This window comes from Anomaloglossus baeobatrachus, chromosome 12 (genome assembly GCF_048569485.1).
Source record: "Anomaloglossus baeobatrachus isolate aAnoBae1 chromosome 12, aAnoBae1.hap1, whole genome shotgun sequence".
Lineage (NCBI taxonomy): Eukaryota > Metazoa > Chordata > Amphibia > Anura > Aromobatidae > Anomaloglossus > Anomaloglossus baeobatrachus.
Window position 1 is genome coordinate 129,094,153 of NC_134364.1, and position 24,453 is coordinate 129,118,605.

At 54.6% G+C, this 24,453-nt stretch overlaps 1 protein-coding gene across 4 annotated transcripts in view; it reads left to right on the plus strand.

Annotated features, from left to right (window-relative positions):
- The window catches only part of INTS3 (integrator complex subunit 3), an 80,329-nt gene extending 63,424 nt beyond the window's left edge, over positions 1-16,905 (plus strand). For 2 of the 4 annotated variants that reach the window (XM_075330555.1, XM_075330552.1), the window contains 21 exons: positions 3,104-3,295; positions 3,367-3,454; positions 4,316-4,395; positions 4,948-5,039; positions 7,287-7,393; positions 7,557-7,688; positions 7,777-7,933; positions 8,029-8,083; positions 8,170-8,273; positions 10,183-10,227; positions 10,305-10,424; positions 11,331-11,484; positions 13,377-13,445; positions 13,774-13,849; positions 13,937-14,050; positions 14,133-14,181; positions 14,555-14,722; positions 15,157-15,257; positions 15,509-15,581; positions 15,711-15,864; positions 16,571-16,905. In XM_075330555.1, the coding sequence (XP_075186670.1) occupies positions 3,104-3,295; positions 3,367-3,454; positions 4,316-4,395; positions 4,948-5,039; positions 7,287-7,393; positions 7,557-7,688; positions 7,777-7,933; positions 8,029-8,083; positions 8,170-8,273; positions 10,183-10,227; positions 10,305-10,424; positions 11,331-11,484; positions 13,377-13,445; positions 13,774-13,849; positions 13,937-14,050; positions 14,133-14,181; positions 14,555-14,722; positions 15,157-15,257; positions 15,509-15,581; positions 15,711-15,864; positions 16,571-16,648 (2,208 nt within the window). In that variant the 3' untranslated portion in view covers positions 16,649-16,905. The remainder of the gene's footprint in view (positions 1-3,103; positions 3,296-3,366; positions 3,455-4,315; positions 4,396-4,947; positions 5,040-7,286; positions 7,394-7,556; positions 7,689-7,776; positions 7,934-8,028; positions 8,084-8,169; positions 8,274-10,182; positions 10,228-10,304; positions 10,425-11,330; positions 11,485-13,376; positions 13,446-13,773; positions 13,850-13,936; positions 14,051-14,132; positions 14,182-14,554; positions 14,723-15,156; positions 15,258-15,508; positions 15,582-15,710; positions 15,865-16,570) is intronic. The other 2 variants (XM_075330553.1, XM_075330554.1) reach the window with 2 other exon arrangements.
- The last annotated feature ends 7,548 nt before the right edge of the window (positions 16,906-24,453 follow it).

Here is a 24,453-nt window from a genome sequence, read left to right on the forward strand (position 1 = left end):
CTACATCACCCACTGCCCACCTCCAGAGCTGCAATCATTAGTCTTATATCTTGTCCTGTCTGTCCTCTATGCTCTACACTGCCACTGTGCTGTACACTGAGCCCCTGTTGTCCCCCATGCTGTAAACTGAGCTCCTGTTTGTCCCCCATGCTGTACACTGAGCCCCTGTTTGTCCCCCATGCTGTACACTGTGCCCCTGTTTGTCCCCCATGCTGTACAGTGTACACTGAGCTCCTGTTTGTCCCCCATGCTGTACACTGAGCTCCTGTTTGTCCCCCATGCTGTACACTGAGCTCCTGTTTGTCCCCCATGCTGTACACTGAGCTCCTGTTTGTCCCCCATGCTGTACACTGAGCTCCTGTTTGTCCCCCATGCTGTACACTGATCCCCTGTTTGTCCCCCATGCTGTACACTGAGCCCCTGTTTGTCCCCCATGCTGTACACTGAGCCCCTGTTTGTCCCCCATGCTGTACACTGAGCTCCTGTTTGTCCCCCATGTTGTACACTGAGCCCCTGTTGTCCCCCATGCTGTACACTGAGCCCCTGTTGTCCCCCATGCTGTACACTGTGCCCCTGTTTGTCCCCCATGCTGTACAGTGTACACTGAGCTCCTGTTTGTCCCCCATGCTGTACACTGATCCCCTGTTTGTCCCCCATGCTGTACACTGAGCTCCTGTTTGTCCCCCATGCTGTACACTGAGCCCCTGTTTGTCCCCCATGCTGTACACTGAGCTCCTGTTTGTCCCCCATGCTGTACACTGAGCCCCTGTTTGTCCCCCATGCTGTACACTGAGCTCCTGTTTGTCCCCCATGCTGTACACTGAGCCCCTGTTTGTCCCCCATGCTGTACACTGAGCCCCTGTTTGTCCCCCATGCTGTACACTGAGCCCCTGTTTGTCCCCCATGCTGTACACTGAGCCCCTGTTTGTCCCCCATGCTGTACACTGAGCCCCTGTTTGTCCCCCATGCTGTACACTGTGCTCCTGTTTGTCCCCCATGCTGTACACTGTGCCCCTGTTTGTCCCCCATGCTGTACAGTGTACACTGAGCTCCTGTTTGTCCCCCATGCTGTACACTGTGCCCCTGTTTGTCCCCCATGCTGTACACTGAGCCCCTGTTTGTCCCCCATGTTGTACACTGTGCCCCTGTTTGTCCCCCATGCTGTACACTGAGCTCCTGTTTGTCCCCCATGCTGTACACTGAGCTCCTGTTTGTCCCCCATGCTGTACACTGAGCTCCTGTTTGTCCCCCATGCTGTACACTGAGCTCCTGTTTGTCCCCCATGCTGTACACTGAGCTCCTGTTTGTCCCCCATGCTGTACACTGAGCTCCTGTTGTCCCCCATGCTGTACACTGAGCTCCTGTTTGTCCCCCATGCTGTACACTGAGCCCCTGTTTGTCCCCCATGCTGTACACTGTGCTCCTGTTTGTCCCCCATGCTGTACACTGTGCTCCTGTTTGTCCCCCATGCTATACACTGAGCTCCTGTTTGTCCCCCATGCTGTACACTGAGCTCCTGTTTGTCCCCCATGCTGTACACTGAGCCCCTGTTTGTCCCCCATGCTGTACACTGAGCCCCTGTTTGTCCCCCATGCTGTACACTGTGCCCCTGTTTGTCCCCCATGCTGTACACTGAGCTCCTGTTTGTCCCCCATGCTGTACACTGAGCTCCTGTTTGTCCCCCATGCTGTACACTGAGCTCCTGTTTGTCCCCCATGCTGTACACTGTGCCCCTGTTTGTCCCCCATGCTGTACACTGAGCTCCTGTTGTCCCCCATGCTGTACACTGAGCTCCTGTTTGTCCCCCATGCTGTACACTGAGCCCCTGTTTGTCCCCCATGCTGTACACTGTGCCCCTGTTTGTCCCCCATGCTGTACACTGAGCTCCTGTTTGTCCCCCATGCTGTACACTGAGCTCCTGTTTGTCCCCCATGCTGTACACTGAGCTCCTGTTTGTCCCCCATGCTGTACACTGTGCTCCTGTTTGTCCCCCATGCTGTACACTGAGCTCCTGTTTGTCCCCCATGCTGTACACTGAGCTCCTGTTTGTCCCCCATGCTGTACACTGAGCTCCTGTTTGTCCCCCATGCTGTACACTGAGCTCCTGTTTGTCCCCCATGCTGTACACTGTGCCCCTGTTTGTCCCCCATGCTGTACACTGTGCCCCTGTTTGTCCCCCATGCTGTACACTGTGCCCCTGTTTGTCCCCCATGCTGTACACTGAGCCCCTGTTTGTCCCCCATGCTGTACACTGAGCCCCTGTTTGTCCCCCATGCTGTACACTGTGCCCCTGTTTGTCCCCCATGCTGTACACTGAGCTCCTGTTTGTCCCCCATGCTGTACACTGTGCTCCTGTTTGTCCCCCATGCTGTACACTGAGCTCCTGTTTGTCCCCCATGCTGTACACTGTGCCCCTGTTTGTCCCCCATGCTGTACAGTGTACACTGAGCTCCTGTTTGTCCCCCATGCTGTACACTGTGCCCCTGTTTGTCCCCCATGCTGTACACTGAGCCCCTGTTTGTCCCCCATGCTGTACACTGTGCCCCTGTTTGTCCCCCATGCTGTACACTGAGCTCCTGTTTGTCCCCCATGCTGTACACTGAGCTCCTGTTTGTCCCCCATGCTGTACACTGAGCTCCTGTTTGTCCCCCATGCTGTACACTGAGCTCCTGTTTGTCCCCCATGCTGTACACTGTGCCCCTGTTTGTCCCCCATGCTGTACACTGAGCCCCTGTTTGTCCCCCATGCTGTACACTGTGCCCCTGTTTGTCCCCCATGCTGTACACTGAGCTCCTGTTTGTCCCCCATGCTGTACACTGAGCCCCTGTTTGTCCCCCATGCTGTACACTGAGCCCCTGTTTGTCCCCCATGCTGTACACTGTGCCCCTGTTTGTCCCCCATGCTGTACACTGTGCTCCTGTTTGTCCCCCATGCTGTACACTCCCTTCCAGTCTCTCCCCCATGCTGTACACTGAGCCCCTGTTTGTCCACCATGCTGTACACTGAGCTCCTCTCTGTTCTGCTGTTGTAGACTCCCTTCCAGTCTCTCCCCCATGCTGTACACTGCAGCTCTTCTCTCACCCTTTTGGCCTCTTTCCCTCAGGTTCGGTTCGGGCAGCAGAAGCGATACCAGGACTGGTTCCAGCGTCAGTACCTCTCCACCCCGGACAGCCAGTCCCTACGCTGCGATCTGATCCGTTACATTTGCGGCGTGGTGCACCCGTCCAACGAGGTGCTTAGCTCCGACATCCTGCCCCGCTGGGCCATCATCGGGTGGCTACTGACCACCTGTACGGTGAGTGTGCTCGGCATTGTGGGTGCATTACACGCAGGCCTCCTTCTCATGACTCCACCTATGTCTTACAGTCCAATGTGGCCGCCTCCAATGCCAAACTGGCCCTGTTCTACGACTGGCTCTTCTTCAGTCCCGAGAAAGACAGCATCATGAACATTGGTAAGTTTGAGGTGTAGAAGGTGTGATGCTCTGCAGGCTGTGACGTGTAGGACGCGATGCTCTGCTGGCCTCTTGTCTGGCCGTCATTCACTCTCTATGCAGACTCTCCTCATTCCAGTGAGGCCTGGACCTGAGAAGGATGCAACCTTGTCAGTGGCCTTGAGGGTCTGATAATGAGCTCCTCGGTCTCCTCCCAGCGTAATACTGCTGCCTCACACTCCACCTTCTCCACACTCTCTCCCTACTTTGCTCTCCCTAGCTTCTCTCTTCTTTCTCTTCTCTCTTTTTCGCCTCTTCTCTCTTCTCTTTCTCTTCTCACTTTTTCGCCTCTTCTCTCTTCTCTTTCTCTTCTCTCTTTTTCGCCTCTTCTCTCTTTTTCGCCTCTTCTCTCTTTTTCGCCTCTTCTCTCTTTTTCGCCTCTTCTCTCTTTTTCGCCTCTTCTCTCTTTTTCGCCTCTTCTCTCTTTTTCGCCTCTTCTCTCTTTTTCGCCTCTTCTCTCTTTTTCGCCTCTTCTCTCTTTTTCGCCTCTTCTCTCTTTTTCGCCTCTTCTCTCTTTTTCGCCTCTTCTCTCTTTTTCGCCTCTTCTCTCTTTTTCGCCTCTTCTCTCTTTTTCGCCTCTTCTCTCTTTTTCGCCTTCTTCTTCTCTGTTTCGCCTTCTTCTTCTCTGTTTCGCCTTCTTCTTCTCTGTTTCGCCTTCTTCTTCTCTGTTTCGCCTTCTTCTTCTCTGTTTCGCCTTCTTCTTCTCTGTTTCGCCTTCTTTCTTGCTGTCCCTTCTTCTTCTTCTCCTCACCAGGCCTTGCGCCCTCTTTTTCTCGCGGCGCCCTCTTTTTTTCTCATGGTGCCCGCTTTCTCTCTCCGCAGAGCCAGCGATCCTGGTGATGCATCACTCAATGAAGCCGCATCCTGCCATCACAGCCACGCTGCTGGATTTCATGTGCCGGGTAAGAGGTGACAGGTCTACTGAGCTGAGGCCACATATTTTATGGTGATGGAGCCGAATCTCTTGAGTGGGAGCCCACTGTTATCACTGGAGCGTTACCCCCGGCCAGCAGGGGGTGCATCGCACAGGATCTGGGTCCTAGAATCATTTCTTAATCATGGCTGCCCCCCCCATCTCCCCCCCGTCCCCTCCACTGGTCCCTGGAGACACTCAGAAAATGCAAACAATGTGCCCAATTTTGGAGTTGGGCTGCAGTAACACGTCCTGTGGGACCCCCGCCCTCTGCTCTAATCCCCCCCTATTGCAGATGATTGTTCTGTGTGCAGTCTCCAGGTTTTTCTCATTTGCTGCAGATTCTGAATTCTCTGCATTGAAAATTACAAATCATGTGTGACAAACCGAACCGAGCCTGCAGGAGCGTGGTGTACAGTGTGTGGGGGGATATGGGTGATAGGTGTGCTGGCCACAAGGCTCAGGTCATCCCATATTACCCACCTGGAAACTGTACAAGTGCCCATCATCATGGGTGACCTCACCATGTCTTATCTCACAGATCATCCCCAACTTCTACCCACCACTAGAGGGGCACGTGAGGCAGGGCGTCTTCAGCTCCCTCACCCACATCATGGAGAAGAGAGTCCTGGCGTGAGTATAATACTTCCCCTATGTACAAGAATATAACTACTATAATACTGCCTTATGTACAAGAAAATTACTATAATACTGCCCCCTATGTACAAGAATATAACTGCTATAATACTGCCCCCTATGTACAGGAATATAACTACTATAATTGTGGATGGGATTGATAGTACAGTGTCAGTCTTTGCCGATGACACCAAACTATGTAGGATATTAAAAACTGACCTGGATAGTACAATATTACAAAAAGATCTGGATAAGATGTCAGAATGGGCAGATACTTGGCAAATGAGATTTAATGTTGATAAATGTAAAGTAATGCACCTAGAACGGAGTAATCCTATAACTGCGTATACATTAAATGGAAGTAAACTCGGGACTACAGAACAGGAGAAGGACTTGGGTATTCTCATTACAAATAAGCTGAGCAGCAGCACTCAATGTCAAGCAGCAGCTGCTAAAGCAAACAAGATTCTAGGGTGTATAAAAAGAGAGATTAGATCCCGTGATCCCAACGTATTGTTACCCCTCTATAAATCACTTGTAAGGCCACATCTGGAATACGGGATCCAGTTTTGGGCTCCACATTTTAAAAAGGACATTCAGAAGTTAGTAAGTTCAAAGGCGGGCAACTAGATTATTACAAGGAATGGAGGCCTCCCATATGATGGCAGGTTGAAAAAGTTAGATATGTTTAGCTTAGAAAAAAGACGTCTCAGAGGAGATCTCATTATATGTATAAATACATGTGTGGTCAATATAAAGGACTGGCACATGACTTATTCCTTCCAAAAACAGTACTAAGGACCAGGGGGCACTCACTGCGAGTGGAAGAAAAGCGATTCCGAAACCTAAATAGGAAAGGGTTCTTTACAGTTAGAGCGGTCAGACTGTGGAATGCCGACCACAAGAGGTTGTAATGGCAGATACTATAACAGCTTTTAAAAAAGGGCTGGATGATTTCCTCAGTACAAACAACATTGTTGGTTATAAATGACTTAGTGACTAAATGTAGAACTGGTGGAGGAAGGTTGAACTAGATGGACCTAGGTCTTTTTTCAACCTAAGTAACTATGTAACTATGTAACTATATAATACTGCCCCCTATATACAAGAATATAACTGCTATAATACTGCCCTCTATGTACAGGAATATAACTAGTATAATACTGCCCCTATGTACAAGAATATAACTACTATAATACTGCCCCTATGTACAAGAATATAACTGCTATAATACTGCCCTCTATGTACAGGAATATAACTACTATAATACTGCCCCTATGTACAAGAATATAACTACTATAATACTGCCCCCTATGTACAGGAATATAACTACTATAACACTGCCCCTATATACAAGAATATACTATAATACTGCCCCCTATGTACAAGAATATAATAACTACTATAATACTATAATGTAACTATATAATACTGCCCCTATGTACAAGAATATACTATAATACTGCCCCCTATGTACAAGAATATAATAACTACTATAATACTATAATGTAACTATATAATACTGCCCCCTATATACAAGAATATAACTGCTATAATACTGCCCTCTATGTACAGGAATATAACTAGTATAATACTGCTCCTATGTACAAGAATATAACTACTATAATACTGCCCCTATGTACAAGAATATAACTACTATAATACTGCCCCTATGTACAAGAATATAACTGCTATAATACTGCTCCTATGTACAAGAATATAACTACTATAATACTGCCCCTATGTACAAAAATATAACTACTATAATACTGCCCCTATGTACAAGAATATAACTACTATAATACTGCCCTCTATGTACAGGAATATAACTAGTATAATACTGCCCCTATGTACAAGAATATAACTACTATAATACTGCCCCTATGTACAAGAATATAACTACTATAATACTGCCCCTATGTACAAGAATATAACTACTATAATACTGCCCTCTATGTACAGGAATATAACTAGTATAATACTGCCCCTATGTACAAGAATATAACTACTATAATACTGCCCCTATGTACAAGAATATAACTACTATAATACTGCCCCTATGTATAAGAATATAACTACTATAATACTGCCCCCTATGTACAAGAATATAACTACTATAATACTGCCCCATATGTACAGCAATATAACTACTATAATACTGCCCCTTGCACGTTAGTATTGCTATAGTGCCGCCTGTGTGTGGCTCTGCGGTGGTAGTGACTGCTCTTCCGTTCCTCCTTGCAGACATCTTGCTCCTCTTTTCCACAACCCTAAGTTGGATAAGGAGTTGCGCTCGATGCTGAGAGAGAAGTTCCCGGAGTTCTGTAACCTTCCGTCTCCGGCCTCAGAAAGTAAGGGCCTCCCGTGAGTATGTGCCGGCCTCGCTGTCTGTCTCCTCGTTGTCGGCCGCACTCTGTGTCTGCGCCTCCGCTGATGTGAGCTGCGCGCTGCACTTGTGCGGGAGGCGGCCGGCGCGGGAACACATTTACTATAACGCCTTCTCTGCGCCTCCAGTAAAGACGGAGGAGCCGGTGTCTATGGAGATGGATAGCGGACTCGCTGACAAGGACGAGAGCTGCTACGACAGCGCGGAGGCCGCCTTCAGCGACGACGATGAAGAGGTTAACAGCAAGAGTGCAGACAACGGTAATGGCGCTGCTCCAGTGCACCCGCGGTCCCTGCGGCCCCCTGTATTGTACCAGACAGATTTAATAGCGAGGTTCCTATTATATAGATGGTATCGGGCTCTCGCCCCCTACAGGGAAAAAGAGGGAGTTCCGCTTCCACCCCATCAAGGAGCCCATCATCGAGGAACCGGTGGACATAACCCCTTACCTGGAGCAGCTGGAGGAGCCGCTCCGGGAGAAGGTGGTCGCCCTGCAGAAAGAGAGGTACGAGGGTGTGAGTGGGGGGCTCCATGCCCCTTATATTGCATGTTGTCAGGACCCCACCCCGTCTCATGGCCTCCCATCTTCTTGTGTTGCAGTGACATGGAGTCGCAGTGCGAGCTGATGCAGGACATCGTAGAGCAGATTCTGGAGGTGAGTGACATCACAGGCATACTGCGGCGGGTACATGGTGATGTCATCACCGGTAACGTCTCGCTCTCTTCCCCTCTAACAAACAGGACGACTTTGACTCGGAGCAGCTGTCCGTGCTGGCATCCTGCCTCCAGGAGCTATTCAAGGCACATTTCCGGGGCGAGGTCCTTCCGGAGGAGATCACAGAGGAGTAAGTCAGCTGTGCCAACAGTCGCTCCACCCCCTCCTGTGTCGTCACCGGCCGCCCCTCGCCCCCCTCCTGTGCCGTCACCGGCCGCCCCCTCGCCCCCCTCCTGTGCCGTCACTGGCCGCCCCTCCTGTGCCGTCACTGGCCGCCCCTCCTGTGCCGTCACTGGCCGCCCCTCCTGTGCCGTCACTGGCCGCCCCTCCTGTGCCGTCACTGGCCGCCCCTCCTGTGCCGTCACTGGCCGCCCCTCCTGTGCCGTCACTGGCCGCCCCTCCTGTGCCGTCACTGGCCGCCCCTCCTGTGCCGTCACTGGCCGCCCCTCCTGTGCCGTCACTGGCCGCCCCTCCTGTGCCGTCACTGGCCGCCCCTCCTGTGCCGTCACTGGCCGCCCCTCCTGTGCCGTCACTGGCCGCCCCTCCTGTGCCGTCACTGGCCGCCCCTCCTGTGCCGTCACTGGCCGCCCCTCCTGTGCCGTCACTGGCCGCCCCTCCTGTGCCGTCACTGGCCGCCCCTCCTGTGCCGTCACTGGCCGCCCCTCCTGTGCCGTCACTGGCCGCCCCTCCTGTGCCGCCCCTCGCCCCCCCTCGCCCCCCCTCCTGTGCCGTCACTGGCCGCCCCTCGCCCCCCCCCTCCTGTGCCGTCACTGGCCGCCCCTCGCCCCCCCCCTCCTGTGCCGTCACTGGCCGCCCCTCGCCCCCCCCCTCCTGTGCCGTCACTGGCCGCCCCTCGCCCCCCCCCTCCTGTGCCGTCACTGGCCGCCCCTCGCCCCCCCCCTCCTGTGCCGTCACTGGCCGCCCCTCCTGTGCCGTCACTGGCCGCCCCTCCTGTGCCGTCACTGGCCGCCCCTCCTGTGCCGTCACTGGCCGCCCCTCCTGTGCCGTCACTGGCCGCCCCTCCTGTGCCGTCACTGGCCGCCCCTCCTGTGCCGTCACTGGCCGCCCCTCCTGTGCCGTCACTGGCCGCCCCTCCTGTGCCGTCACTGGCCGCCCCTCCTGTGCCGTCACTGGCCGCCCCTCCTGTGCCGTCACTGGCCGCCCCTCCTGTGCCGTCACTGGCCGCCCCTCCTGTGCCGTCACTGGCCGCCCCTCCTGTGCCGTCACTGGCCGCCCCTCCTGTGCCGTCACTGGCCGCCCCTCCTGTGCCGTCACTGGCCGCCCCTCCTGTGCCGTCACTGGCCGCCCCTCCTGTGCCGTCACTGGCCGCCCCTCCTGTGCCGTCACTGGCCGCCCCTCCTGTGCCGTCACTGGCCGCCCCTCCTGTGCCGTCACTGGCCGCCCCTCCTGTGCCGTCACTGGCCGCCCCTCCTGTGCCGTCACTGGCCGCCCCTCCTGTGCCGTCACTGGCCGCCCCCTCCTGTGCCGTCACTGGCCGCCCCTCCTGTGCCGTCACTGGCCGCCCCTCCTGTGCCGTCACTGGCCGCCCCTCCTGTGCCGTCACTGGCCGCCCCTCGCCCCCCCCTCCTGTGCCGTCACTGGCCGCCCCTCGCCCCCCCCTCCTGTGCCGTCACTGGCCGCCCCTCGCCCCCCCCTCCTGTGCCGTCACTGGCCGCCCCTCGCCCCCCCCTCCTGTGCCGTCACTGGCCGCCCCTCGCCCCCCCCTCCTGTGCCGTCACTGGCCGCCCCTCGCCCCCCCCTCCTGTGCCGTCACTGGCCGCCCCTCGCCCCCCCCTCCTGTGCCGTCACTGGCCGCCCCTCGCCCCCCCTCCTGTGCCGTCACTGGCCGCCCCTTGCCCCCCCTCCTGTGCCGTCACTGGCCGCCCCTCGCCCCCCCCCTCTTGTGCCGTCACTGGCCGCCCCTCGCCCCCCCTCCTGTGCCGTCACTGGCCGCCCCTCGCCCCCCCTCCTGTGCCGTCACTGGCCGCCCCTCGCCCCCCCTCCTGGAGGGTCTCTGACAGTCTTCTGTTTATTGGCAGGTCCCTGGAGGAGTCTGTGGGGAAGCCGCTGTACCTGATATTCAGGTGAGTCCTCTCTCCTCTCGCCCCACTGTCACTGCACCAGTGCCACGAAACATCAGCCCTTCTACATCTCCTTCCAGAAACCTGATCCAGATGCAGGAGGATAGCAATGGCTTCTCTCTGCTGCTCGACCTCCTATCCGAGCTTTACCAGAAGCAGCCCAAGATCGGCTACCACCTCCTTTACTACCTGAAGGCCAGGTGAGGGCGCTGCATTACACTCTGTACTGCCTGCTCCGAGGTGAGGGCGCTGCATTACATTCTGTACTCCCTGCCCCCAGGTGAGGGCGCTTCATTACACTCTGTACTCCCTGCCTCCAGGTGAGGGCGCTGCATTACACTCTGTACTCCCTGCCCCCAGGTGAGGGCGCTGTTACACTCTGTACTCCCTGCCTCCAGGTGAGGGCGCTGCATTACACTCTGTACTCCCTGCCTCCAGGTGAGGGCGCTGCATTACACTCTGTACTGCCTGCCCCCAGGTGAGGGCGCTGTTACACTCTGTACTCCCTGCCCCCAGGTGAGGGCGCTGCATTACACTCTGTACTCCCTGCCCCCAGGTGAGGGCGCTTCATTACACTCTGTACTCCCTGCCTCCAGGTGAGGGCGCTGCATTACACTCTGTACTCCCTGCCTCCAGGTGAGGGCGCTGCATTACACTCTGTACTCCCTGCCCCCAGGTGAGGGCGCTGTTACACCCTCTGTACTCCCTTCTCTCTCGCGCCCGGCCCGCTTCCTTCCCCTCATTAGCGCTCATCCTCTGTTCGGTTGTCTAATCTCTGATTAATCTCCACATTGCTGTCTCCTTCCTGTCCTGGTGTGACCGCTGCGGTGATGGCGGGGTCCCTCCAGCGTTAACCCTTACTCTCTCTGCAGTGCGGGGATGGCGGGGTCCCTCCAGCGTTAACCCTTACTCTCTCTGCAGTGCGGGGATGGCGGGGTCCCTCCAGCGTTAACCCTTACTCTCTCTGCAGTGCGGGGATGGTGGGGTCCCTCCAGCGTTAACCCTTACTCTCTCTGCAGTGCGGGGATGGTGGGGTCCCTCCAGCGTTAACCCTTACTCTCTGCGGTGCGGGGACCCTCCAGCATTAACCCTTACTCTCTCTGTAGTAAAGCGGCAGCGGGGAAGATGAACCTGTACGAGTCGTTTGCTCAAGCCACGCAGCTGGGAGATCTGCACACGTGTCTGATGATGGACATGAAGGCGTGCCAGGAGGACGATGTGCGGCTGCTGTGCTACCTGACCCCCTCCATATACAGCGAGGTGAGTGCCGACCCCTCCATATACAGCGAGGTGAGTGCCGACCCCTCCATATACAGCGAGGTGAGTGCCGACCCCTCCATATACAGCGAGGTGAGTGCCGACCCCTCCATATACAGCGAGGTGAGTGCCGACCCCTCCATATACAGCGAGGTGAGTGCCGACCCCTCCATATACAGCGAGGTGAGTGCCGACCCCTCCATATACAGCGAGGTGAGTGCCGACCCCTCCATATACAGCGAGGTGAGTGCCGACCCCTCCATATACAGCGAGGTGAGTGCCGACCCCTCCATATACAGCGAGGTGAGTGCCGACCCCTCCGTGTACAGTACAGCGAGGTGAGTGCCGACCCCTCCATATACAGCGAGGTGAGTGCCGACCCCTCCATATACAGCGAGGTGAGTGCCGACCCCTCCATATACAGCGAGGTGAGTGCCGACCCCTCCGTGTACAGTACAGCGAGGTGAGTGCCGACCCCTCCGTGTACAGTACAGCGAGGTGAGTGCCGACCCCTCCATATACAGCGAGGTGAGTGCCGACCCCTCCATATACAGCGAGGTGAGTGCCGACCCCTCCATATACAGCGAGGTGAGTGCCGACCCCTCCATATACAGCGAGGTGAGTGCCGACCCCTCCATATACAGCGAGGTGAGTGCCGACCCCTCCATATACAGCGAGGTGAGTGCCGACCCCTCCATATACAGCGAGGTGAGTGCCGACCCCTCCATATACAGCGAGGTGAGTGCCGACCCCTCCATATACAGCGAGGTGAGTGCCGACCCCTCCGTGTACAGTACAGCGAGGTGAGTGCCGACCCCTCCGTGTACAGTACAGCGAGGTGAGTGCCGACCCCTCCGTGTACAGTACAGCGAGGTGAGTGCCGACCCCTCCGTGTACAGTACAGCGAGGTGAGTGCCGACCCCTCCGTGTACAGTACAGCGAGGTGAGTGCCGACCCCTCCGTGTACAGTACAGCGAGGTGAGTGCCGACCCCTCCGTGTACAGTACAGCGAGGTGAGTGCCGACCCCTCCGTGTACAGTACAGCGAGGTGAGTGCCGACCCCTCCGTGTACAGTACAGCGAGGTGAGTGCCGACCCCTCCGTGTACAGTACAGCGAGGTGAGTGCCGACCCCTCCGTGTACAGTACAGCGAGGTGAGTGCCGACCCCTCCGTGTACAGTACAGCGAGGTGAGTGCCGACCCCTCCGTGTACAGTACAGCGAGGTGAGTGCCGACCCCTCCGTGTACAGTACAGCGAGGTGAGTGCCGACCCCTCCGTGTACAGTACAGCGAGGTGAGTGCCGACCCCTCCGTGTACAGTACAGCGAGGTGAGTGCCGACCCCTCCGTGTACAGTACAGCGAGGTGAGTGCCGACCGCTCCGTGTACAGTACAGCGAGGTGAGTGCCGACCCCTCCGTGTACAGTACAGCGAGGTGAGTGCCGACCCCTCCGTGTACAGTACAGCGAGGTGAGTGCCGACCCCTCCGTGTACAGTACAGCGAGGTGAGTGCCGACCGCTCCGTGTATGGCGAGGTGGGTGCTGACCCCTCCTTGTACTGTACAGCGAGGTGAGTGCCGACCCCTCCATATACAGCGAGGTGAGTGCCGACCGCTCCGTGTACAGTACAGCGAGGTGAGTGCCGACCGCTCCGTGTATGGCGAGGTGGGTGCTGACCCCTCCTTGTACTGTACAGCGAGGTGAGTGCCGACCCCTCCATATACAGCGAGGTGAGTGCCGACCGCTCCGTGTACAGTACAGCGAGGTGAGTGCCGACCGCTCCGTGTATGGCGAGGTGGGTGCTGACCCCTCCTTGTACTGTACAGCGAGGCGATGTTTTGGTCGTCTGCTCTGTAGACTTTGGTGGTGGCTGCTCTGACCTCCTCCTCTTTTTCAGTTCCCGGATGAGACGCTCCGCAGTGGGGAGCTGCTGAACATGATTGTCGCTGTCATTGACTCCGCCCAGGTACAGTGATTTTTTTAGTTTGTGTGACCCCCGGTGCCACCGCCGCTGTGTGACCCCCGGTGCCACCGCCGCTGTGTGACCCCCGGTGCCACCGCCGCTGTGTGACCCCCCCGGTGCCACCGCCGCTGTGTGACCCCCCCGGTGCCACCGCCGCTGTGTGACCCCCCCGGTGCCACCGCCGCTGTGTGACCCCCCGGTGCCACCGCCGCTGTGTGACCCCCCCGGTGCCACCGCCGCTGTGTGACCCCCCGGTGCCACCGCCGCTGTGTGACCCCCCGGTGCCACCGCCGCTGTGTGACCCGGCCACTGAGCAGATTTCTCTCCGCAGCTGCAGGAGCTGGTGTGTCACGTCATGATGGGAAACCTAGTGATGTTCCGCAAGGACTCGGTGCTCAATATCCTCAGTGAGTGGTGCGCCCCCTGTGGCGGGGGAGGGGTGTGCGGGATGATGGCAGTTGGTGTGGATAAATAAGTGCTCCCGTGTCCTGCAGTTCAGAGCCTGGACTGGGAGACGTTCGAGCAGTACTGTACCTGGCAGCTGTTCCTGGCGCACAACGTTCCTCTGGAGACCATAATCCCCATTCTCCAGCACCTGAAGTACAAAGGTCCGTGTCCCATGAGCCTGAGTGTCACTTACTGCTTGTGAGTGCAGAAGTTTGTGACCCCCCCACCATTCTTACATTACAGAGCACCCGGAGGCGCTGTCTTGCCTGCTGCTGCAGCTGAGGCGCGAGAAGTGAGTGATGGGCGTCATGTGTCTGGAAATGGGGGGCTGCCATCCTTAATGGTGGGGAGTAAGGGTGGGCTGCCGTCATCGGGGCAGCATTGTACTAGGGTTGGTCTTGCCGCTGCCACCTGGTGACTGCAGTATTCGGATTGGCAGTGTCTGCAGTGCCAGTGCTGGGTGGTGGGCCGCTCTGTGGAGCGAGGAGGCACATGACAATCAGTAATTAGCGCCGACTCCTATCTGTACGAGGCTGCAGAGCTGCGCTCTGTAATGAATCCCTTCACTGTGAAGAGAGATAAGACCCGGATACTGAGGGCACGACGCAGAGGAGTGAATCATTATAGCTTGTCTCTTCCCCCCCCCCCCCAAACCCCCGCCCCAGGCCTACAGAGGAGATGGTGAAGATGGTGCTGAGCCGCCCGTATCACCCCGATGACCAGTTCACCACCAGTATCCTGCGCCACTGGTGCCTGAAGCACGATGACCCCTTGGCCGAGCACATAAAGTCCCTGCTCATCAAGAACAACAGCCTCCCACGCAAGCGGCAGAGGTAAGTGGCCGTCCCCCTGCCAACATCTTACCCCTCCACCCCCCCCTTCCCCTCCGCCGACATCTCCCCCCCCCCTTCCTTGCCTGCTGACAACTAATCCCCCACCCCCCCTTTCCCCTTTGCTGACATCTCCCCCTCCTCCCTGCTAGTACAGGTCCCTGAGCAGCATGGCTCCCAGAACAGGACTCCTGACAACTGTCCTGAGTGCTGCGGGGGTCTCTCACTGCACCTGAGCCCCTCACCCTGCTTTTTCTAGCCTTGGAGAGAGAGAGATGGACCCACTGCAGCACCCATACTTGACTCTGGAGATGTCCCCTATACTCGGGAGGCGGGGGGGGGGGGGGAATGTAAGCCGGGGCTCCTATAGACTGTGTCTTTCAGGGTGGGTGGGTCAGGTTTTGGATCTGTGATGATCCCACCATGTTCCTCCTTAGTTTGCGGAGCTCGAGCAGTAAGCTGGCGCAGCTGACATTGGAGCAGATCCTGGAGCATCTGGATAATCTGCGGCTGAACCTGTCCAACACCAAGCAGAACTGTAAGTGACCGGTCTCCTACATGACGGGCAACCAGTCTCCTCCCCTCGGCGGGTCACCCGCGCGCTCCCCTCGGCGGGTCACCCGCGCCCTCCCCTCGGCGGGTATTGTTTTTTTTTTTTTTCTTCCTTTCTCAGTGAAATGTTTCTTCTTGAGACAATTTCCATATGATAGAACCTGGCACTTTACAGGGGTGTGTAGACTTTTGGTATCCACTGTATGTGGAGCAGTATACATATATACTTTTTCTTAGTTTTCAGCCAGACGCCGATCTTGCAGGCTCTGCAGCATGTCCAGGCCAGCTGTGACGAGGTGCACAAGATGAAGTAAGTGTGGAGCCCCACAACAAGAACTTGGCTTGGCTGCCATCTTGTGGTCATTGTGTGTATTTGGGTGCATATGTTTTGGGCTTGGTGGCTGGTGGTGCTGAGAGCTGCTTTCTACCATTAATTAAGGTTCAGCGACCTTTTTGCACTGGCGGAAGAGTATGAAGACTCCACAAAACCGCCCAAGAGCCGGCGGAAAGGTCCCATGACAAGTCCTCGCAGCAGGAAGAATGCGGCACAGCCCGCAAACATGGAAGAGGAGTCCGTGTCCAGCAGTGCCTCGGTGAGTAATGGGGGATCACTGTCCGGAAGTGAAGGACTGGGGAAGAGGCGACTGCTGCCTGACCGGGGAGAGGGAGGGAGGAGAGGCGACTGCTGCCTGACCGGGTGGAGGGGGGGGAGGGAGGAGAGGCGACTGCTGCCTGTCGTGGGGGGGAGGGGGGAGGGAGGGAGGAGAGGCGACTGCTGCCTGTCGTGGGGGGGAGGGAGGGAGGAGAGGCGACTGCTGCCTGACCGGGTGGGGGGGGGGGGGGGGAGGAGAGGCGTCTGCTGCCTGTCGTGGGAGGGAGGAGAGGCGACTGCTGCCTGACCGGGGAGAGGGAGGGAGGAGAGGCGACTGCTGCCTGTCGTGGGGGGAGGGAGGGAGGGAGGAGAGGCGACTGCTGCCTGTCGTGGGGGGGAGGGAGGGAGGAGAGGCGACTGCTGCCTGTCGTGGGAGGGAGGGAGGAGAGGCGACTGCTGCCTGTCGTCGTGGGGTGGGGGGGGGGAGGGAGGAAGGAAGGAGAGGCGACTGCTGCCTGTCGTGGGGGGGAGGGAGGGAGGGAGGAGAGGCGACTGCTGCCTGTCGTGGGGGGGGGGGGGGGGAGGGAGGGAGGGAGGAAGGAGAGGCGACTGCTGCCTGGCAGAGGGAGGACCGGTGACAGTGAGAGGTCAGAAGATTAAAGTGAGTGTCGATTTGGGGGTCACCTCTTTTGATCTGTCACATTTAGGAGGAGGAAGACGCAAAACCAAAACCCTCAAAAAGGAAGCGGAAGGGTTCGGCAGCGGTGGGGTCCGACAGTGATTGATGACTCTGCGACTGATGAGCCCTGGATCTTGTCACATATTTGTTCTCTGGTCTGTAGCGGGCAGCTGCCATCTTGCATTTGGGGCCCAGCCAGCACCCCTGCCCCAAGACCGGCCCGGGACGATGCTTTATACTGCAGCAGATCTCATATTTTCTTACTGAACTGTAAATAATCGACTCCCGACAGAGAACGTCGCCTCAAACCCTGATTTTATAGAAAATAAATATTTTAAAACACAAAAAGATTCCTGATGTCCTGACCTCTCGTATTTTATCAGTGAGGGGGAGGGGCTGTCTAGGATTAGAAAACTAGGAGCCCTCCCTCTTGGCTAACAAGATTAGATTTACATACAGGGAATCAAACGCATCTCGGGTTTGAGCAGTGAGAGTGGGATATGGGTGGGGTGGAGGCCGCACACATGAAGAGGCCGGCCTCACCGAGACATTAGTGGCCAGCTTTGATAAGGAGGCAACTCTTGATCCTGCAGGCCGATGTGACCATGAAAGATGAGCCAGTGGGCTATGGAGAAGGCGGCCGACAGACCCTTGTCAGCAGCTTTTCAGGTTCACACACTACATGTGGATGATAACTGCAGTGTCAGCACAAATAGAGGTCCCGTACGGAGGAGGATTGGCGAATGCAGATTTTAGTCGGCTGACTGGTATCTCGGGAGTGAGCTAATGACATACCGGTCACCCGGGTCCTGTGCACTTGCTCGTGGCTCAGCCCCTTTGGCCCCTGACACGATTGTGGTGTTGGGGACATGGCACTGACCAGACTCTGGAGAAAAGTCGCTTGCTACAAATTTTGACATTTATCTTATTTGTTTACTGTTCTGCCTCTCGTTTCCCTGATTTCTTCCTTTCTTGGGCCTTGTGATGGAGGATCTGCTTTATTGGAATTTTGTCTGTTATACTACATTTAACCACTTGTAATAAAACATTATCTAAGCCGGGCGGGCAATTAATTGTCCAGGCTGACGGGTGGGGAGGCCGCACCAAGAGGCTGGAATTAAATCTGCGCAATATTAATATATTAATTACAAATAATATTAATATAAATAATTAGCACTTAATAATGAGCAAAATTAAGTATGCTAAAGTCTCTCTATATACAGTATGGGCATGTATACAGATCCCTATATACAGTGTGTCCCCACACAGCCCCCTATATACACTATAAGCCCCTACATAGCCTCCTATATACAGTATAAGCACCTACAGCCTCCTATATAGTGTGTCCCCACACAGCCCCCTATATACAGTGTGTCCCCACACAGCGCCCTATATACAGTGTGTCCACCCATATCCTGTCCACCGCCATTAACTTGAGAACGGCGGCAGCTATAGGCATAGAAGTGGTGTCTAGGTATAGTAAAGTAGCCATGCGCTACGCAATGTCCACCTATAGCACCACCTGGGGGAAAACAACGGAGTTAGCATTTTTATTTTGAAAACGGAACGAGATAGAGAAAAAAAGTGAATTACAAAGTTGTAGGACATCATCAATTCAATAGGCATCCACACCTTGCATACAGAAATACTATGATTAGAAGGTGTAAAACTCACAAGGCTGTGGACGTGAAGCGATACCTCATGGAGACCTTCCTACAAGTCATTGGGTATGGGGCTGTGTGGAGTGGCCTCCGCTCTCCTGACCTGACCCCATTGCACTTCTTTCTGTGAGGTCACATCAAACAGCAGGTGTATGCGACCCCTCCCCCAACATTGCAGGACCTACGACCACGTATCACAGAGGCTTGTGCAAACGTGTCCCCTACCATATTGCACAACGTGCAGCAAGATACAGTATGCTGTGCAGAGTCCAGATGTGCATTGCAGCAAGATACAGTATGCTGTGCAGAGGCCAGATGTGCATTGCAGCAAGATACAGTATGCTGTGCAGAGGCCAGATGTGCATTGCAGCAAGATACAGTATGCTGTGCAGAGTCCAGATGTGCATTGCAGCAAGATACAGTATGCTGTGCAGAGGCCAGATGTGCATTGCAGCAAGATACAGTATGCTGTGCAGAGGCCAGATGTGCATTGCAGCAAGATACAGTATGCTGTGCAGAGGCCAGATGTGCATTACAGCAAGATACAGTATGCTGTGCAGAGCCCAGATGTGCATTGCAGCAAGATACAGTATGCTGTGCAGAGGCCAGATGTGCATTGCAGCAAGATACAGTATGCTGTGCAGAGTCCAGATGTGCAGTGCAGCAAGATACAGTATGCTGTGCAGAGGCCAGATGTGCATTGCAGCAAGATACAGTATGCTGTGCAGAGCCCAGATGTGCATTGCAGCAAGATACAGTATGCTGTGCAGAGGCCAGATGTGCATTGCAGCCAGATACAGTATGCTGTGCAGAGGCCAGATGTGCATTGCAGCAAGATACAGTATGCTGTGCAGAGGCCAGATGTGCATTACAGCAAGATACAGTATGCTGTGCAGAGTGCAGATGTGCATTGCAGCAAGATACAGTATGCTGTGCAGAGGCCAGATGTGCATTGCAGCAAGATACAGTATGCTGTGCAGAGGCCGGATGTGCATTGCAGCAAGATACAGTATGCTGTGCAGAGGCCAGATGTGCATTACAGCAAGATACAGTATGCTGTGCAGAGGCCAGATGTGCATTGCAGCAAGATACAGTATGCTGTGCAGAGGCCAGATGTGCATTACAGCAAGATACAGTATGCTGTGCAGAGGCCAGATGTGCATTGCAGCCAGATACAGTATGCTGTGCAGAGGCCAGATGTGCATTGCAGCAAGATACAGTATGCTGTGCAGAGCCCAGATGTGCATTACAGCAAGATACAGTATGCTGTGCAGAGGCCAGATGTGCATTGCAGCCAGATACAGTATGCTGTGCAGAGGCCAGATGTGCATTACAGCAAGATACAGTATGCTGTGCAGAGGCCAGATGTGCATTGCAGCAAGATACAGTATGCTGTGCAGAGGCCAGATGTGCATTGCAGCCAGATACAGTATGCTGTGCAGAGGCCAGATGTGCATTGCAGCCAGATACAGTATGCTGTGCAGAGGCCAGATGTGCATTGCAGCAAGATACAGTATGCTGTGCAGAGGCCAGATGTGCATTACAGCAAGATACAGTATGCTGTGCAGAGTGCAGATGTGCATTGCAGCAAGATACAGTATGCTGTGCAGAGGCCAGATGTGCATTGCAGCCAGATACAGTATGCTGTGCAGAGGCCAGATGTGCATTGCAGCCAGATACAGTATGCTGTGCAGAGGCCAGATGTGCATTGCAGCAAGATACAGTATGCTGTGCAGAGGCCAGATGTGCATTGCAGCCAGATACAGTATGCTGTGCAGAGGCCAGATGTGCATTGCAGCCAGATACAGTATGCTGTGCAGAGGCCAGATGTGCATTGCAGCCAGATACAGTATGCTGTGCAGAGGCCAGATGTGCATTGCAGCCAGATACAGTATGCTGTGCAGAGGCCAGATGTGCATTGCAGCAAGATACAGTGTGCTGTGCAGAGGCCAGATGTGCATTACAGCAAGATAGTGTGCTGTGCAGAGGCCAGATGTGCATTGCAGCAAGATACAGTGTGCTGTGCAGAGGCCAGATGTGCATTGCAGCAAGATAGTGTGCTGTGCAGAGGCCAGATGTGCATTGCAGCAAGATACAGTATGCTGTGCAGAGGCCAGATGTGCATTGCAGCAAGATACAGTATGCTGTGCAGAGGCCAGATGTGCATTGCAGCCAGATACAGTATGCTGTGCAGAGGCCAGATGTGCATTGCAGCCAGATACAGTATGCTGTGCAGAGGCCAGATGTGCATTGCAGCCAGATACAGTATGCTGTGCAGAGGCCAGATGTGCACTGCAGCAAGATACAGTATGCTGTGCAGAGGCCAGATGTGCACTGCAGCAAGATACAGTATGCTGTGCAGAGGCCAGATGTGCATTGCAGCAAGATACAGTATGCTGTGCAGAGCCCAGATGTGCATTACAGCAAGATACAGTATGATGTGCAGAGGCCAGATGTGCATTGCAGCAAGATACAGTATGCTGTGCAGAGGCCAGATGTGCATTACAGCAAGATACAGTATGCTGTGCAGAGGCCAGATGTGCATTACAGCAAGATACAGTATGCTGTGCAGAGGCCAGATGTGCATTACAGCAAGATACAGTATGCTGTGCAGAGGCCAGATGTGCATTACAGCAAGATACAGTATGCTGTGCAGAGGCCAGATGTGCATTGCAGCAAGATACAGTATGCTGTGCAGAGCCCAGATGTGCATTGCAGCAATATACAGTATGCTGTGCAGAGGCCAGATGTGCATTGCAGCAAGATACAGTATGCTGTGCAGAGGCCAGATGTGCATTACAGCAAGATACAGTATGCTGTGCAGAGGCCAGATGTGCATTACAGCAAGATACAGTATGCTGTGCAGAGGCCAGGTGTGCATTGCAGCCAGATACAGTATGCTGTGCAGAGGCCAGATGTGCATTACAGCAAGATACAGTATGCTGTGCAGAGGCCAGATGTGCATTGCAGCAAGATACAGTATGCTGTGCAGAGGCCAGGTGTGCATTGCAGCAAGATAGTGTGCTGTGCAGAGCCCAGATGTGCATTACAGCAAGATACAGTATGATGTGCAGAGGCCAGATGTGCATTGCAGCAAGATACAGTATGCTGTGCAGAGGCCAGATGTGCATTACAGCAAGATACAGTATGCTGTGCAGAGGCCAGGTGTGCATTACAGCAAGATACAGTATGCTGTGCAGAGGCCAGGTGTGCATTGCAGCCAGATACAGTATGCTGTGCAGAGGCCAGATGTGCATTACAGCAAGATACAGTATGCTGTGCAGAGGCCAGATGTGCATTACAGCAAGATACAGTATGCTGTGCAGAGGCCAGATGTGCATTGCAGCACGATACAGTATGCTGTGCAGAGCCCAGATGTGCATTGCAGCAAGATACAGTATGCTGTGCAGAGGCCAGATGTGCATTGCAGCCAGATACAGTATGCTGTGCAGAGGCCAGATGTGCATTGCAGCCAGATACAGTATGCTGTGCAGAGGCCAGATGTGCACTGCAGCAAGATACAGTATGCTGTGCAGAGGCCAGATGTGCATTACAGCAAGATACAGTATGCTGTGCAGAGGCCAGGTGTGCATTGCAGCCAGATACAGTATGCTGTGCAGAGGCCAGATGTGCATTACAGCAAGATACAGTATGCTGTGCAGAGGCCAGATGTGCATTACAGCAAGATACAGTATGCTGTGCAGAGGCCAGATGTGCATTGCAGCAAGATACAGTATGCTGTGCAGAGGCCAGATGTGCATTGCAGCCAGATACAGTATGCTGTGCAGAGGCCAGATGTGCACTGCAGTAAGATACAGTATGCTGTGCAGAGGCCAGATGTGCATTGCAGCAAGATACAGTATGCTGTGCAGAGGCCAGATGTGCATTGCAGCAAGATGCAGTATGCTGTGCAGAGGCCAGATGTGCATTGCAGCAAGATACAGTATGCTGTGCAGAGGCCAGATGTGCATTGCAACCAGATACAGTATGCTGTGCAGAGGCCAGATGTGCATTACAGCAAGATACAGTATGCTGTGCAGAGCCCAGATGTGCATTGCAGCAAGATACAGTATGCTGTGCAGAGGCCAGATGTGCATTGCAGCAAGATACAGTATGCTGTGCAGAGGCCAGATGTGCATTGCAGCAAGATACAGTATGCTGTGCAGAGGCCAGATGTGCATTGCAGCCAGATACAGTATGCTGTGCAGAGCCCAGATGTGCATTGCAGCAAGATACAGTATGCTGTGCAGAGGCCAGATGTGCATTGCAGCCAGATACAGTATGCTGTGCAGAGCCCAGATGTGCATTGCAGCAAGATACAGTATGCTGTGCAGAGGCCAGATGTGTATTGCAGCCAGATACAGTATGCTGTGCAGAGGCCAGATGTGCAGTGCAGCAAGATACAGTATGCTGTGCAGAGGCCAGATGTGCATTACAGCAAGATACAGTATGCTGTGCAGAGGCCAGATGTGCATTACAGCAAGATACAGTATGCTGTGCAGAGGCCAGATGTGCAGTGCAGCAAGATACAGTATGCTGTGCAGAGGCCAGATGTGCATTACAGCAAGATACAGTATGCTGTGCAGAGGCCAGATGTGCATTGCAGCCAGATACAGTATGCTGTGCAGAGGCCAGATGTGCATTACAGCAAGATACAGTATGCTGTGCAGAGGCCAGATGTGCATTACAGCAAGATACAGTATGCTGTGCAGAGGCCAGATGTGCATTGCAGCAAGATACAGTATGCTGTGCAGAGGCCAGATGTGCATTGCAGCAAGATACAGTATGCTGTGCAGAGGCCAGATGTGCATTGCAGCAAGATACAGTATGCTGTGCAGAGCCCAGATGTGCATTGCAGCCAGATACAGTATGCTGTGCAGAGGCCAGATGTGCATTGCAGCCAGATACAGTATGCTGTGCAGAGGCCAGATGTGCATTACAGCAAGATACAGTATGCTGTGCAGAGGCCAGGTGTGCATTGCAGCAAGATACAGTATGCTGTGCAGAGGCCAGATGTGCATTGCAGCAAGATACAGTATGCTGTGCAGAGGCCAGATGTGCATTGCAGCCAGATACAGTATGCTGTGCAGAGGCCAGATGTGCATTACAGCAAGATACAGTATGCTGTGCAGAGGCCAGGTGTGCATTGCAGCAAGATACAGTATGCTGTGCAGAGCCCAGATGTGCATTGCAGCAAGATACAGTATGCTGTGCAGAGGCCAGGTGTGCATTGCAGCAAGATACAGTATACTGTGCAGAGCCCAGATGTGCATTGCAGCAAGATACAGTATGCTGTGCAGAGCCCAGATGTGCATTGCAGCAAGATACAGTATGCTGTGCAGAGGCCAGGTGTGCATTGCAGCAAGATACAGTATACTGTGCAGAGCCCAGATGTGCATTGCAGCAAGATACAGTATGCTGTGCAGAGGCCAGATGTGCATTGCAGCCAGATACAGTATGCTGTGCAGAGGCCAGATGTGCATTACAGCAAGATACAGTATGCTGTGCAGAGGCCAGATGTGTATTGCAGCAAGATACAGTATGCTGTGCAGAGGCCAGATGTGCAGTGCAGCCAGATACAGTATGCTGTGCAGAGGCCAGATGTGTATTGCAGCAAGATACAGTATGCTGTGCAGAGGCCAGATGTGCATTGCAGCCAGATACAATATGCTGTGCAGAGGCCAGATGTGCATTACAGCAAGATACAGTATGCTGTGCAGAGGCCAGATGTGCATTACAGCAAGATACAGTATGCTGTGCAGAGGCCAGGTGTGCATTGCAGCAAGATACAGTATGCTGTGCAGAGGCCAGATGTGCACTGCAGCAAGATACAGTATGCTGTGCAGAGCCCAGATGTGCAGAGCAGCAAGATACAGTATGCTGTGCAGATGCCAGATGTGCATTACAGCCAGATACAGTATGCTGTGCAGAGGCCAGATGTGCATTGCAGCAAGATACAGTATGCTGTGCAGAGCCCAGATGTGCAGAGCAGCAAGATACAGTATGCTGTGCAGAGGCCAGATGTGCATTTCAGCCAGATACAGTATGCTGTGCAGAGGCCAGATGTGCATTACAGCAAGATACAGTATGCTGTGCAGAGGCCAGATGTGCATTGCAGCCAGATACAGTATGCTGTGCAGAGGCCAGATGTGCATTGCAGCAAGAAGATACAGTATGCTGTGCAGAGGCCAGATGTGCATTGCAGCAAGATAAAGTATGCTGTGCAGAGGCCAGATGTGCATTGCAGCAA